This window comes from Sus scrofa, chromosome 3, assembly GCF_054392235.1.
Source record: "Sus scrofa isolate SSC_HxYL_T2T_F1_AM1 chromosome 3, Sscrofa_HxYL_maternal_Yorkshire_Landrace_v2.0, whole genome shotgun sequence".
Classification (NCBI taxonomy): domain Eukaryota; kingdom Metazoa; phylum Chordata; class Mammalia; order Artiodactyla; family Suidae; genus Sus; species Sus scrofa.
In genome coordinates this window covers 43,630,662-43,645,778 of record NC_139385.1, presented here as the reverse complement: position 1 = coordinate 43,645,778, position 15,117 = coordinate 43,630,662, and the positions used below count along the sequence as shown (strand labels likewise).

The 15,117-nt window shown below is 51.5% G+C and overlaps 1 protein-coding gene across 6 annotated transcripts in view; it reads left to right on the top strand.

The window, feature by feature from the left end:
• Positions 1-3,454: 3,454 nt before the first annotated feature.
• RBFOX1 (RNA binding fox-1 homolog 1) overlaps positions 3,455-15,117 on the top strand; it is a 2,264,635-nt gene continuing 2,252,972 nt past the window's right edge. For all 6 annotated transcript variants that reach the window (XM_021088068.2, XM_021088064.2, XM_085017635.1 and 3 more), the window contains exon 1: positions 3,455-3,809. In XM_021088068.2, the coding sequence (XP_020943727.1) occupies positions 3,603-3,809 (207 nt within the window). In that variant the 5' untranslated portion in view covers positions 3,455-3,602. The remainder of the gene's footprint in view (positions 3,810-15,117) is intronic.

Sequence of the window (15,117 nt, the reverse complement as noted above, 5' to 3'; positions counted from 1 at the left end):
GCCCTACAATGGGAACTCCTGTAGTCTGTCATTTTATTATTTATTTATTCCATACCTGAGAGGCCTCCCGAAGAATTTACAGACCTTTTCTCAAGTGAGGGTCAAAGGGTTTACCTTTGTTCTGTCCCTTCCCCCACCTTGACATCAGATCTAGTCAAACTGCCGGGGGTGAGGAGAGGTCCCTGGGGTATCTAGCCCCACTGGCTTAGCAAACTCATACCCTTTCTCTCTCTCTCTCTTTTTTTTTAAATTTATTATTTATTTTTATTTTTTGGCTGTGCCCACGGCATATGGAAGTTCCCAGGCCAGGAACAGAACCTGAGCCACAGCAGTGACAATGATGGATCCTTAACTGCTAGGACACCAGGGAACTCCTCAAGTGCTTTATTTTCTTTCTTTCTTTTTCTTTTTTTTTTTTTTTGTCTTTTTAGGGCCTCACCCTTGGCACATGGAGGTTCCCAGGCTAGGGGTCAAATTGGAGCTGGAGCCGCTGGCCTACACTACAGCCACAGCAATGCCAGATCCGAGCTGCATCGGCAACCTACACCAGAGCTCACGGCAACACCGGATCTTTAATCCACTGAGCGAGGCCAGGGATCAAACCTGTGTCCTCATGGATGCTAGTCAGATTTGTTTCTGATGCGCCACGACGGGAACTCTCTCATGGCCTTTCTTTAGATTGTCTCTAATTTTCCTGCTTAGTGTCAAATGCTAAAAATGGAGGTGGAGTTGATACTGTGACCTTGGGCTGGGCATGGAGCATGGGGACCAGAATGCTGAATTATACTTTCTTCCTAGAGATGTCAGCTTGTTTTGTGATTAAGAGCACAGCCCCTAAGTCACAGCTCTACTACTGTATTAATAAACACAGTGTGGGGTTGGGGACCCACTGGGCCCACAGTGAGACGATGGAACTAAAACTCTGTTGTCCTCTGACCTATACAAACCCTACTCTGACGGGTGGACCCCTGTGATGTTTTAGGTCTCTTGGAATTAGTGTCCATTCAGAGCCTATGTTCAGTGATCCTGGAAATACCTGCTTTTTTTTTCCTTTTTCTTTTTCTAGTCACTCTGGTAAAAGGCCATAGGTCCCTTTGGGGAAAGCTGGGAGCAAGATTAAGAGCATACATTTTTGGCAGTGTACCGAGGTCCTTCCTCAAGGGGACCTAGCCTCCCTGGGTCTGTAAACTGGCTCCGGTCTGGGACTTGATTGAGGGGTCAGGACCGTCTGTTTTTATGATTCAAGTTAGACTTCTGTTCGCTTGACCTAGAACTCTCCTGCTTATACAGATCAAGTAAGAGGTCAGTATGCTTGCATCTGTTTCACTTCTAGGAACACCGTGCTTGACTGGCCAGTGCAATAGCTCTGTGTGAGTCGGACGGTTCTGACTTCTGCTTTGACGCTCCTTTGCCTTGGGGGTTGAGAGCCGCCACTTGGCCTCTGCCACCTGGGATTCAGTGACCCCCCCCTGCTGCATTTAGGTTTCCCAGTTCAGTGGCAGCGGTTCCTCCCCCACCACATGTTGCCTTGAGTACGTCACTTGCCTTCTTTATGCCGCTGTCTCCTCCTCTGTACAGTGGGGATAATAACAGGAGTTAATTGGTGCTGGGGGAAGGGAAGAGATGGAAGAGAGAGGAAGGGGCTGGAGAAGGGGAACATGGAGGGTGCAGAGAACTCTGGGTGGGAACAGATCCTTTTCTGCATCCAATGGATGCTTCTTGAGCACCTACCGTGTATCACCCACTGTGATAGATTTAAAGGGTAAAATCATGAACAAAGTCAGAGGCAGTGACTCCCTGCAGGAGCTTAGAAGGGGAAAGTTTTATTTATTAGTTATTATTTTTAAGTTTTAAATTATAGCTGATTTACAATGAGTAGGGGAAAAATTTACACAAGCAATTGCAATGTTGTGCCAGCTCTTAGTTGGGGAAATTCAGGGAACACAGGAGCCTGGCACTCTCAGACTGCCCTGGATCCTGGATATAAGACGTAAATGTCCATGGAAACAATCCAAATGTCCATCGACAGATGATTGGATTCGGAAGATGTGGTATATATACACAATGGAATACTACTCAGCCATAAAAAAGGATGACATCATGCCATTTGCAGCAACATGGATGGAACTAGAGAATCTCATCCTGAGTGAAATGAGCCAGAAAGACAAAGGCAAATACAATATGATATCACTTATAACTGGAATCTAATATCCAGCACAAATGAACATCTCCTTAGAAAAGAAAATCATGGACTTGGAGAAGAGACTTGTGGTTGCCTGATGGGAGGGGGAGGGAGCGGGAGGGATCGGGAGCTTGGGCTTATCAGACACAACTTAGAATAGATTTACAAGGAGATCCTGCTGAATAGCATTGAGAACTATGTCTAGATACTCATGTTGCAACAGAAGAAAGTGTGGGGGAAAAAACTGTAATTGCAATGTATACATGTAAGGATAACCTGACCCCCTTCCTGTACAGTGGGAAAATTAAAAAAAAAAAAAAAAAGACGTAAATGTCCAGAAGATACCTCCTGGCTCAACTCACCACATGGCTGTGGAGGGGGGTCCCACATCGGTGCTAAGGGCACATGGGGCACACTCAGAGTTATCAATCCATCACTCCAGAGCACCTCTCAGTGTCTCCTCCTGTTGTCCGTTTGAACTGCTGCTGTGCTGAGCCCTGTAGTGGTCCTCTCCCTGGTCCCGCCCTGTGTGCCTGGTCCCTGGCAACCTCTCGTCTCGCCCACCCTGCTGTGGCCCCACAGGCTTCTTGGTGCTTCCCTCCCGGCCTCCGAGCATTTGCTCAAGCTATTTCCTCTGCCTGAACACCCTTCACCTGGCTGAGAACTACTCGTTCTTGTACCTCCATTCAGTGTTCACTTCCTCTGCTCCATTCCCAGCCCCAGACCTGCTGAGGCGCTTCTGTTTTAGCTTCCTGTGTCCCCAGTGCTTTTTCTTTGCAGCCCTTCACCCCTTTGGCAATGGCAGTCAATCAACATCTCCCCGCTAGGCGCTGGGCTCCACCAGGGCAGAGACAATGCCTGCCATGGTCACCATTGTAACCCCCGCCTGCACCACCCTGCCTGGTCCATAGTGATGCTCGGTAAACACCCTTGATAGGTAAGCACAGCCTTGAAAGATGGTGCTTTTTTGCATTAAGCCCATCATCCTCCAGGCAGAATTCTCCATGTGTTTTTCAGCCACCTCCAAACCAGTCAATATGCAGAGCAGTACCAAGGACCAGGGTGTCCATCCTTGCGGGGCACTGAAGTCGATGTCTGCCTGTCCCTCCTTCTCTCCCTTACTTGGGCAGGGGGACCATCCTTGTGCGACCTCGGGGCCGGGCTTTGGCTGAGCGGGCCTGGCCCCGGGCAGGTGAGACCCGCGCAGGCCTCTTCCACGCGTGCCCGCGGTGCTCACGAGCAGCCAGCAGGGGGCGGCAGAGAGACAGGAGTGGTCCACGGAGGAGCCCAGCTCCGAGACGAGCCGCGCGAACCCACCAAGCCCGCGCTCAGAAGCCCGTTCTTCCACCCACAGGCCGCTGGGTTCGGAAGGCTGCCGGTCCTTCCTCTCCTCCAAGTGCAGGAAGAGTCACCTGGAGCCATGGCCAGCCCTTGTGGCAGCCCAGAGGACACGGGCAAGCTCAGAGGCAGGGATGGCCGGCAGAGGCGGGAGGAGGAGGACGCCCCTCCGGAGGAGAAGAGGTTGAGGCTGGGGCTGGAAGGAGGAAGCGCAGCGAAGGAGGAAGAAGACGCGCCACGTCTGGGCAGGGAAGAGACCGGCACCCAGACAGGTGGCGAAGACAGAGGTGTAAGTGCGGGGGGTGGGGGGGGCGCAGCAGGAACGGGGCCTGGGGGGTGGGCAGAATGCTCCCGTCGGCGCCAGGTCCAAGTTGACAATTGCGCTGCAACTCCTTCGGGCGGGCGCGGTGTGACAGCTTGTGGGGACCTCCTGAGAAACTAGATGCTCCGTTCTTGGTGGCAACTCCCTTCTTGTTTATGTAGGATAGACTTGCTGATTCTCCCGTGAAGTCACCGCTGGCAGGGGGACCCGTGGGCTCTGTAGTTGGCTGAAAAGGGAGGGGGAGCTCTGTGTCCTGGGGAACCCAGAAAGGAAAGGAGGTGGGGGTTTATTCTGAGCACCCCTCACCTCACAGCCCCATCCGGGGCAGAGCTGCTTTAGGTGTCTCTCTGGGACTTGACTGGTTGTGTGTGCCTTCCACCTGCTAAGGGGCTTGGGTGGAAAGTACCTGGGGACAGGCTTTGCCAACCCTGCCCTGTCAGTGTGTGTGCTGGTGGCAGCTCACCAAACCCCTCGCCTGCCCTTGTCTTCTTGTCACTGCTCCCCAGGCTGGCTGGGCAGCAAGAGTTGAGAGAGAAGGCAGGTGGCTTCCAGCCCTGAAGCCAGTCCTTTCTCCCCATCCCTGCAGAGAAGGACAGGGAAGCAAAGTTCTGTGTATCTCCTCAGGTGCTGCACGGCTCTGGTCCTTGTCCGCCAAGGGTGAGGGTGGTTTGTTGCATATGTGCGCGGGTATGTGAGTCACTCCCTACGTGTATGTGGGATGGACCCCCAGGGCCAGCTTGAACCCCAGGCCCCTGATTTCTGTCCCCTCTTCTGAATCATCCAGTTGTGACCTGGCTGACCTTACATTTGGGGAGCACAAGTGTCTGGAGGACAAACGAGGGCTGCCTGGACAGCTGTCCCCATGGTGTGGGCTGCCACCTTGAGAGTTTTAAATGGATAATGGGGTTGACCTTTTTGTTTCTTCCAAACATTTTTGTTTTTGACCATTTGCTTGGCATAACTCATCTTAAAAATTTGATTTGTGGCTAGTGAGCTCCACAAGGGAAAGGTCTCCTTGCTTCTCCTGAATCCACGCAGGCGGCAGCAGTCTGCCTCCGGTTCGCTAGGCTGCATCAAAGCCCGGCTGACTCGGCGAGGGGCTGCTCCCAGGCTGTGACTGTGCTCGAATCATGGGCTACCTGGACACTAGAAGCAGGTGAATTTTTCTCTGAGATGCCAGGAGAAGGATGCTGCTTATGGAAGGTTTACAGGGACACGTCCTGGAAAGAGCGGGAAGGGATGTGTCGCAGTGTGGAGAGAGGAGAGGTCCTGGGTCTGAGACACAGCTCTGGGGGCTGCGTGATGCTGTGAAACTTCTACTGTCAGAAGCCCTTCTCTCTTCCTGTGACCTCCCTCTTACATGGAACTTTGCCACAGACCAGGACACCTGAATGGAGTGAAGTGACCAGGTGCAGAGGGAATGCTGTGGAATGTGGGTTGGAGTCAGATTACTCAGGTTTGATTCCTAGCTCTGGCCCAGCTGGGTGACTAGGGGCAAGTTACTTAAGCTCTCTGGGCCTTGGTGTCCTCAGTGGTGAAAAGGGTATGTTAGAAGGAGGTCCTGTTTCATGGGGTTACTGTTCCTGAGATTAAGTGGAGGTTATGCATAGAAAGGTTATGCTTAGCATTGCGCCTGGTGTGTAGTATGTGCTCAGTGAATGTGATTTAGTGCTGAAATCCACTCCATGCATCTTGTCTGCAGCCATGCTTAGTTCTGAGGGTGCATCACAAGAGACAAAGGTCTTAGGCCAGCCTCTCCATGGTAAATGCCTTCCAGGGGGTTAAAGGTTTTATGTGCAGATGATGACATTTTAAAAAGGCAGAAACGCCAGGGAACTTTTGGTTCATGAAGGGAAGTGGGCATCTCCTGGTTTAAGGGATTATGTCATAACTGGACAGAAGTCATCCTTGTTTTCTGAACCTGAATGTGATTCTCTCTTTTGGGGGAACCTGAACCTTCTGGGGAAAGGGCCCCTCATGGAGAGGGCATCTTGGTTTTCTTACTTTCTTTCTTTTTCTTTTTTTTTTTTTTTTGCCATTTCTTGGGCCGCTCCCGCGGCATATGGAGGTTCCCAGGCTAGGGGTCGAATCAGAGCTGCAGCTGCCAGTCAACGCCAGAACCACAGCAACGCGGGATCCGAGCCGCGTCTGCAACCTACACCACAGCTCACGGCAATGCCGGATCGTTAACCCACTGAGCAAGGGCAGGGATCGAACCCACAACCTCATGGTTCCCAGTCAGATTCGTTAACCACTGCGCCACGACAGGAACTCCCAGCATCTTGGTTTTCAAGTTTCAAGGTTGGCCAAAGCCCAGGCCACCCAGCATCCTCACCAGACAGATTTCTCCTCCTTTTTAGTTTCTATAGGAATATTCTCTTTAAGGAACCAGGAAGCAGTTTCAGGCTGGTGCCAGGAGCAGCAGCTATTTCTTCCAGGAGGAGAGCCATTTCTTCACTCACAGACCATGTCCAAATGGATCAAGAACAACAGAATGCTTTTTCATGAGATTCTGTCTGTGTAGACCATTAGCTCGGCTGAAATGTCAAAAACATCCTTGCTCTTTAATAGCGGATTATTTTTAGATGCAGATCATTTTGGGCTTTTCTCTGCAGAAGCTGCCCGGGCAACACCTCCCTGTCCATCTTATATCTAGATGTTTTTAAGGATAAAATATCCTTTCCTGTCACCATACCTGGTGCTCTGGATGGCTGAGGTTTACATGTGACTAGTTGTCGCTCAGAGTGACTCCTGAGCTCAGCTCTTGCCTTTAAGGAGGGCATTTCTTCCTCTGGTGGTTTCTAGAGGATGCTTTTAGGAGGTAACCTGGAGCCCCAGGAGCCCTTTCAGCACCTGAGTCTTGCTGGATGTGCGGTGGAAGGAATGTGTGTGACTAGTGAGAGCTAGCGCCTCCCCCACCCAGGGATCAGAAATTTTATAGACTCCTTTTGCCTCCTCCAGGACCAGTGATGCTGAGAAGGAATCGAAAAACTGGTCCTCCCAGAGCCCTTACTGATTCTTTTGGAGGGACCCCAGGGTGAGTCTGACCCACAGCTCTTCCTGGAAGGAGAGAACAGCCTTTCCTAGGTCATTGGTTATCAACCCCAGGTGTTTTGTTCAGCTTTTCCCAAGATCGGGCAGCTTGGCATAGATTTCTGGGTTGTTGCTGGGCAGAGTTGAGCTTTCAAGTGTATTAGCTCATCGGATTCCCTGAAATCCCCCGATGGACTGTCCACTCCGGAGTCCCTGGGGTTGAGACTAGAGTAGAAGGTTGTTATCAGCATGGGGCTCCCTGTAGCAGTGAATCCAGACTGTGGGTCTTTTCCCTTCACACTGGGATGGTCTGCACCTGGGTGTCTCAGCTTTGACGGTTGGGGCCAGACCATGCTCTGCTATGGGGGGATGTGCTATCCTGTGCATAGTAGAGATGCTGCTAAGCATCTCTGGCCTCTACCCACTCGATGCCAGTAGCAATGATACCTATCCCCAGTTGCAGCAACCCAGAGTGTCCCCAGACATTGCCTGGGGTAGCAGGAGCAAGCAGGCAAAATCGCCTTGGCTTCAAGCCATGAGTCTACACTTGCAAAACATATTTCAGAGTGTGGGTGTTGAGTTTGGATCCCAGCTGTACCACTCATGAGTTATGTGGCCTTGGGAAATTTATATAACCTCAGTTTCCTCATCAATAAAACAGAGATAATGAGATACAGCCTCAATAGCAGGTTATGTGTACACTCAATAAAATAACCAGGTAATAAATAGAAAATGCTTGGCCTAGCATTTGGGCAGAAAAGGTACAAAACAAACAGTCGTCTCTGTGTTTAGTTATTTGGGTGAGTCAGACAGTGTCCTTCATCCCCTCATCCATTCGTGAGGGGGGTACTATCCACATAAACCTCAGGTTGGATTTGGGTAGCATCTCAGCTTTCTGCATGGAACTCATCAGCTTCCCCCCAGTTCCCTCCTTGGTTCTCAGGGTCCAGGATTCTGGGGGACAGGGGTGCGGGTGGCAGAGCAGGTGGAATGCAGGGTTTGCTCCCACAATGCAGAGTTCCAAAGCCGGCTGCCGGGACAGGGCGTTGAGACCAACATCTGGGTTTCAGGATTCCCATTTGAGCACAGCCGGACTCCACAGGGTGGAAGCTCTCTCTGCCGAGATAAAGATATTTCCCTGGCAACGATCTTTCAGGCTGACATGAAGACATGACCGCCCACCGGAGCGCAGTGTGTCTGCCTCGGCTCTTCTGTAATTTGTGGGGCAGGCTTCTGAGGAATGCTGTGCTCGAGCGGGAAATGGCAGGAGGTTTCCTCATCCTCTGAGAGGGAAGAGTTGGGTGCAGGAGGGTGGAGGGTCCTTGGAGGAGGAAGAAGGCATGGAGGCCATTCCTTTTAGTTGGAACAGAGAGGCTGCATCCTGAATGGTCAGATCCCCCCAGCCTCTGGGAGGTGGGGCTTCTGTGCCCAGAGCAGTTTGGGAGTGTGAGCTGTGTTGCTCTTGGCTTTAATCATTTCAGAAATATTTAACCCCATTGCTGGCAAATGGGAGCTTGATTTGGGCTTCTCAGCTGGAAAGACTCAGACTGCAGGCCAGTGTCCTCCTTATTTCAAAAATTTCAGCAGGATGGTCATTGTCCCTTTGTGTCCACTGGAATGTGACTTGGAGTTTAGGGAGCAGGAGGGACACCAGTTTGGGGCCTGGGGCAGGAGACTCTGCCAGGGCTGCTGGTGGCTTGGGTGGCGGCAGTGGTGGCATTCAGGAGTGGTGCCTGAATGGAGGACATCTTCTGAGATGTGTTTCCCAGGACTTAAGGATCTCCTGAGTATTGGGAATGAGGAAGATGTGGAGTCAGCCTGACCTTCAGGAAGGCAGGGATGACCATGAATTTGATTCTTGACTCTGAGACCCTGATGACAACATCTAATTGTTGGGATGGACATTCAGACTTGAGGGTCATCAATGAAGATAGTTGAGGCCAAGAGGCACCTGAGATGGATGGGGAGAGAGAGAGAGGAGGGGCAAGAGAGGAGGGGCAAGAGAGGAGGTTTTCGTATAAGTCTGGGACATCTTAGGGATGAGAGGAGAAGGATCCACGAGGAAGGCCAGAGGACTAACAGGAGGATGTGTCTCCTCCGACAGTAGAGGGAGAAGGACGCGGGTCATTGGTGTTGAAGGGAGCCCATTTGATTTAATACACTCATGGGCTGTTGCTGGAGTTTTAATGGAGGCCAGTTGAGAGGGGTGCAAAGATTCACCTGAGTCTGGACAGCCTGCACCCAGCCAGGGTGTGTGCAGTCAAACACTGGACACTCCATGGTCTCGGCACTCCTGCAAAACTGTAGTCCATATGTGTAGAGCCTCTGTCTTCTCAAAACACTCAGCTGTCACTTTCCCACGCTACCTTCGAAGCAGACCCAGCCTGGATGCAGAGCCCTGCCCTGGCTGTGGTCCTTGGCCCAGAGACCCTCACTTCTCTCTGCTGGGGGCCACTTACCTTTCTCATTCCTTTTCCAAGTATTTGAGCAGCTCCTCTGTGCCAGGCGCCAGGCTAGGTACTGGTCTACAGGACGGATTGGTCCCTGTTCTGATGGAGACCCTGCTCCGGTGGAGGAGACAGACTCTGGTCCATGAGCCTCATCCACATCCTGCTCCCCCACCCCACTTCCTTGCCTCCTGGCCTGTGTTTGTGACTAAAGGTTCATAGACACACAGCCACACCCATTCATATCATTTGTGTCTGCTTTCCTGCTGCGATGGGAGAGTTAAGTCCTTAGGACAGAGACTGTATGGCTCACAGAGCTGAAAACATTTATGCTGAGAACCTCAGGTGAAGGCTTTTTCACCCCCAGGTTGTCCCATGGGGGCTTGAGTATAGCTGCCCTTGAAATGCACACAGTTCTGGGGTGAAGTTACAGCAGGTGCTCACCCTGTGGGGCTCCAGACGAGAGGGAGTCAGCTCCCCTACTCTTGACTTTCCTGGTCTTTGGCATCAGGGAAAGGGTGGGGGTTCTGAGTGGGGTTTTCCCACTCCCGTGGCGGGGTACCAGACTAGTGCTGTCTGATTTTTGGCTAGGGATAAGAAAGGCGGGAGGGAATGGTGACTTGGTGGCTCTTTCCTAAGCCTCTCTCTAAGATGGGTCCCCAAGTGAGTGTTTGGAGTCCCACGTTGCACAGCTGCCAAAATCTGGTGAGGTTAACCTTCTCTTTGCTTCGACACAGGTACAGAGCCTATAAACCACTAAGAAGAGAGAGAAAAGAAAGACTTTTTTTGCAAGCACAAGAACTCGGGTTATTGAAATTAACATTTACCCTGAAGTTTTATAATGTCTGGGCATGCATATTTAAGCATCTGCCTCAAAATCTCTCGCTAATAAGCAGATGGTGCATTTAATTCCCTTTTCTGCTTCTCTGAGCCACACAGGGCTTCCTGTACGGCCTTCCTTGCAGACAACTGTATGCAGAGGTGACAGCACTTCTGACCATCAGCACGGATGCCCTGAGAAGCCCATGAGAGCCCTATGCCTCTGGGGCTGTTCTGCAGAGGTGCTGGCTTTCCACTTCTTATCAGTGTCAGCAGGAAGGTTACTTATAGTCTGTAGGGTCTCGGCTGCACCTGACCCTCTAGACCCCACTGGCTGGAGCCAGTGTCCCAGGTGGGCTGGAGGTTTGAGTGCAGCCCTAGAGGAGGAGTGGCCTGGGAAAAACTGCAGGGGAGGAACTCCAAGGACAGGGAGGAGGCAGACAGGCAGCAAGGAGAGGTCTTGTGATTGAAGGTATGAAGGAGAAAGCACAGATTTCCAAAATGGAGAGAGGAGCAGACACTGTTAGTGTGCTCCATTATGGCTGGGTTTTGTGAGGTTTGCTTGTTCCCTTCTCCTTGGCTCCTCTTGCTGTGTCTCAGGGTGTCACAGAAACAGGCTCTCAGGAGCTCTGCGCAGCTCCAGGTGTCAAGAGTCTTTGGGGAACAAAGAGGCTACCCAGTGGGTTTCCTTGGCTCTGTGGCCCCTCCCGTCCGGCCTCACCACCCTCGACTGTGCGCAGACCTGCCTCGCCTGTCAGCCCTTCTTCCTGGAGAAACCCGGCAGGGCTTGTGTTTTTGCTCTGGGGCTTGTGTCTTGCGTCTGTGGAAAAGGAAGACTTTGTGACTTGGAAACGCGTGGGCTTAAATTGGAAGGCGGGTGGTGCCTGAGGGGGAAAATCTACTGCCCTTTTCATTCTTCTTTTGGATTCCGTGTGCTGTACGGTCCTGATGGAGCCGTAAGCCCTGGCCTCTAGGAACAGGGCTGGATGAAAGAGTCTCCATGGTCTGAGTACAATTCCGTGGCTTTTGTGCTGCTTATTAGCAACACATATTAGTGTTTGCTCGTTGTAAAGAATTTACACAATGCAAGTACATATAAAACAAAGAGCCAACAACTCTTTTACCTGCCTTTTGTCAATCTTGCTTCTCAGAGGGGACACCAGGAGGGGAGGGCTTGATGTTTGCCCTTCCAAACCTTTCTCTGCGTGTTCAAACACATAATAATGCACATTGTTTAATTTTAATCTTTTTAAAATAAAAATGGGATAGCGCTCCATTTCTTGTTTGGAAAAGCTTCCTTTTCACGCAGTGGGGTGTCTTTGGCATCTCATTGTGGAACCTGGCCTCCTCCTTGCCTGTAAGGCAGTTATCCTGCTCTGTGGATGCAGCACACTTTATTTGTGGCAAAGATCCTCACATACACTGCTTGGGGTTCCGTGCTTGTGTTTCTCTAAGAGGTTCCTAGGGGCAGAATATCCAAGCACAGAAGGGGATCTGTGCTGAATTCGCATCCTGGTTAAATACGTGCCCACCCCTCGAGCCTCCAAGGTGCAGGGTACCATTCTCGGTGGGGTCATCCTCTGAAGCCTGAGCGGCACTGATCAGATGCATTGCCCGCCTTATTTCCACTGGGATCCATCTACACCCTGCCACCCCAGAGGCCCAGCCATCCCACCAGCCCCTCCTGATGGCACTCTGGTTTCTGACTGTGGCAGGTGGCCTCACCTGCAGGAAAGTTTGCTTCCCTGAACATCCTCAGCTGTGTCGCTGCACGTTCCAAGGCTGGCATTTTCCTCCTCCAGGCCTTGCTGCTTCCCACCTGTGTGCCCTATTTCAGCTCTCTGGTCTCAGTTTCCTCAAAGGTAAAATGGGGATAATCTAGCAATGACAGCTGCCTCCTTGGCTGTTGGGAGGACTCAAGGAAGTGACCCCCACTTCTGCAATGCTTGACTTGTTGGGCACGGTCAGCAGGAGCTGGGCAGGTCATTGCTGAGGTTTTGGCATGCTGGGCTATGGCTTTACCAGAGGTGTGTCCAATGCCAGGCCCTTAGTAGCTGCTCAGTAAAGGCTCGGTGTGTGATGGAAAGGTAGAGCTAGAGCCTGGTGGAGGCAGCGGGAGCAGACGAGAGGAAATGGGTTCATCATTGGGTCCCCAGCTGGCAGGCTCCAGGATGAACCTCCAAACTCAGAGCTCCCACCCCCTGCCCATACTTGCCAAGGACCACAGGGCTCTGCTGTGTCTTCCAAGCCAGAGCCCAGGCAGATGCTGGTCTGTGACCTGCTGCACCAGGGCACCTCCAGCCCCAGCTTGGTGCTGGATGCCAAGTGACCCTGAGGTGGCCGGGATTCTTACTGGTTCTGAGCCCAGACACAGAAGACAGGGAAGGGCGGTGGGTACAGGACCCACAATTTGGCCTTGCTTCCTCCTTTGCTCTGGGCCCTGTGAGGCACGTGGGCTATGTGTGTGCACGTACGTGTGTGTGCCTGTATGTTGGTGTTCTTGTGTGTGTGTGTGACCTTGGTGTTCTTGTGTGTGTGTGTGTGTGTGTGTGTGTGTGTGTGTGTGTGTGAGTGTGTGTGTGACCTTGTCTGTGAGTTTTCAAGTCTTGGGTTTGTGCAGGACTAGGGTTTCCAGATTACCTACAGGAGGTCTAGTTAAACTTGACTTTCAAATTAACAATTTTTTAAAAAGAATAAGTATATCCTAATGCAATATTTGGGACGTAGTACACTAAAAAAATGATTCCTTGTTTATCTGAAATTCCAGTTTGAATGGCATCCTGTTTTTTTGCTTGCTCTGCCTGGCAATTCTGTGTGCGTGTGTGTGGGAGGTGTTGCGGGTGTGTGTTGCTGTATCTCCTCATGATGGACTGTCTGTAGGTACCAGGATGGGGATGGAATGGGAAGACCATCCAGCACTACTTTACTCCTTGAGTCTGTGGTGTTGGATGCTCTGGTCCTTGGACCTGGGCTGTGGTCCCCAGCACCTGCCTCCCCCTGCTACCTCTCATCCTGCTGCAAACACAGGACAAGAGCTGCCCCATCCACCCTTGTTTGAAGCATCACAGCCCAGCCAGACGAGATGCAAACAGCGTGCCAGATGGCTGCAAAGCTTTTCCCTTTTTCCCTCTGCAAAGGCCCACAGATGAAACGGAAGCCCTCGTCCACACTGCTCCCCCTTCCAGAAAACCTGGACCGACAGACACTCCTCTCTCCTGGCGATTAAACTACCCCATGTTTTGCCAAACAAATAAAGCCCTTCATTTCCACTACAAACTTCTTCACAGGGGCCCCCTGAGAGATCCACCAGGTCTGATTCATCTGGTCTTTCACTGGGTGGAGCAAGAGGCTCAGCTCTCCGGCCCCAGTGAAGAGCTGCTTTCCATCTGAAAGACTCTTGGAACCAACCACAGCCTTGGAAGAAGCCTGTCTCTCCCCGCTTGGCAGGTTCCACGTGGTTCTTGATATTTGCTTGTGAGTGAGGGTGCACTGGCATCTGGCTGCCTGGGGGGCTGTCAAGGAGGATGTTAGACTTGGCCTCTGAGTCCACTGCAGCCCTTCATGGGAAAATCCAGGAAGGACCTGTGTCCTGTGTAACTGTTGACTGAACTCATCGTAGATGGGGTCTTCTGTTTCCTTGCAGCTCTTCTGCAGGGTCCTCTGGGAAGTGGGTGCTGCAACCAGCTGCACCTTCACTTGCTCTCTCTAGTCTCTTTCAGGCTCCTCTAAACATGCCGTGCTCCTTTCTGCCCCAGGGCCTTTGCACTTCCTGCTTTCTCTGCCTGGAAAGCTCTTTCCCTCCCCTGTTCACCTGGTCAACATCTCATCTGCCAGCTGAGTCACCACTGCCTCAGGGCAGCCTGGCCACACCGACAAAGTCATGGCACCCCTGTTACGTGTTCTCACAGCACCAGCTGTCTCTAGTTAGGTCTTAGCTCCGCTAGAGATGCCTATTTCTTTGGGCATGATTCTTTGATGAATACCTCCCTCCTTCTGTACTATGATCACCATGAGGGAAGGGGCCATGCTTGTTCTAAATTCCCACTGTGTCTCTGGTGTTTAGCATGTGCTCAGGTAGAATTTGATTAATGGATAAGGCATAACCATTTCACAGATAAGGAAATCGAGGCTCAGGAATATTATATAACTTGCCTGGTGTTATAGAGTCCCTCAGAGGTGGGGCTGGATTTAAACCACCTGGTTGGTCTCTGGGCGCGTGCCCTTAACCACTTCACTGTGGTAGCTCTCCAGCAGCAGAAGTGAGAAAGAGTATGCAGGACATGTGCTACCAGAACCCCAGAGGTCCTCCAGAGGTGATGTGGGATCACATCTGCCTATGGACTGTCTCAGTGTATTGCATAGAATGCCCCATCTTCCTGACTTGGTTTTAGCAAAGGCCTTCAGAGTATTTGAAGCACAGTTTTCGGTGTGGGAGGTCGGAGTCTATATGATATTTAGATCTTGTGGTCTGCCATGACTCCCCAGTCTTCTTCAGTTATGCAAAATCCCCTGAGAGCTGTTCAGTTTCTTTTCCCTTTTCAAGTATTCTTAGAACTTGATCCCATAGAGTTTCCATTGTGGCTCAGTGGAAAAGAATCTGACTAGTAACTGTGACATTGCGGGTTCGATCCCTGGCCTCGCTCAGTGGGTTAAGAATCTGGTGTGGCCATGAGCTGTGGTGTAGGTCACAAGTGCAACTCAGATCCTGCATTGCTGTGGCTGTGGTGTAGGCCGGCAGCTATAGCTCTGATTCGACCCCTCGCCTGGGAACCTCCATATGCCGTGGGTGAGGCCCTAAAAACAACAACAACAAAAAACAGAACAAAAGAATTTGATCCTCTAATGAATTTTGCTCCCTAGCTCCATTCCTTACCCAGGTTGACTTGGATTTTGTTAACAACTACTCCAGCCTGTGGTGAAGGCCAGATTGAAGGAAAGCCTTCAAAAAGAGGACGTATGAAGAAAGTGAGAGCCCC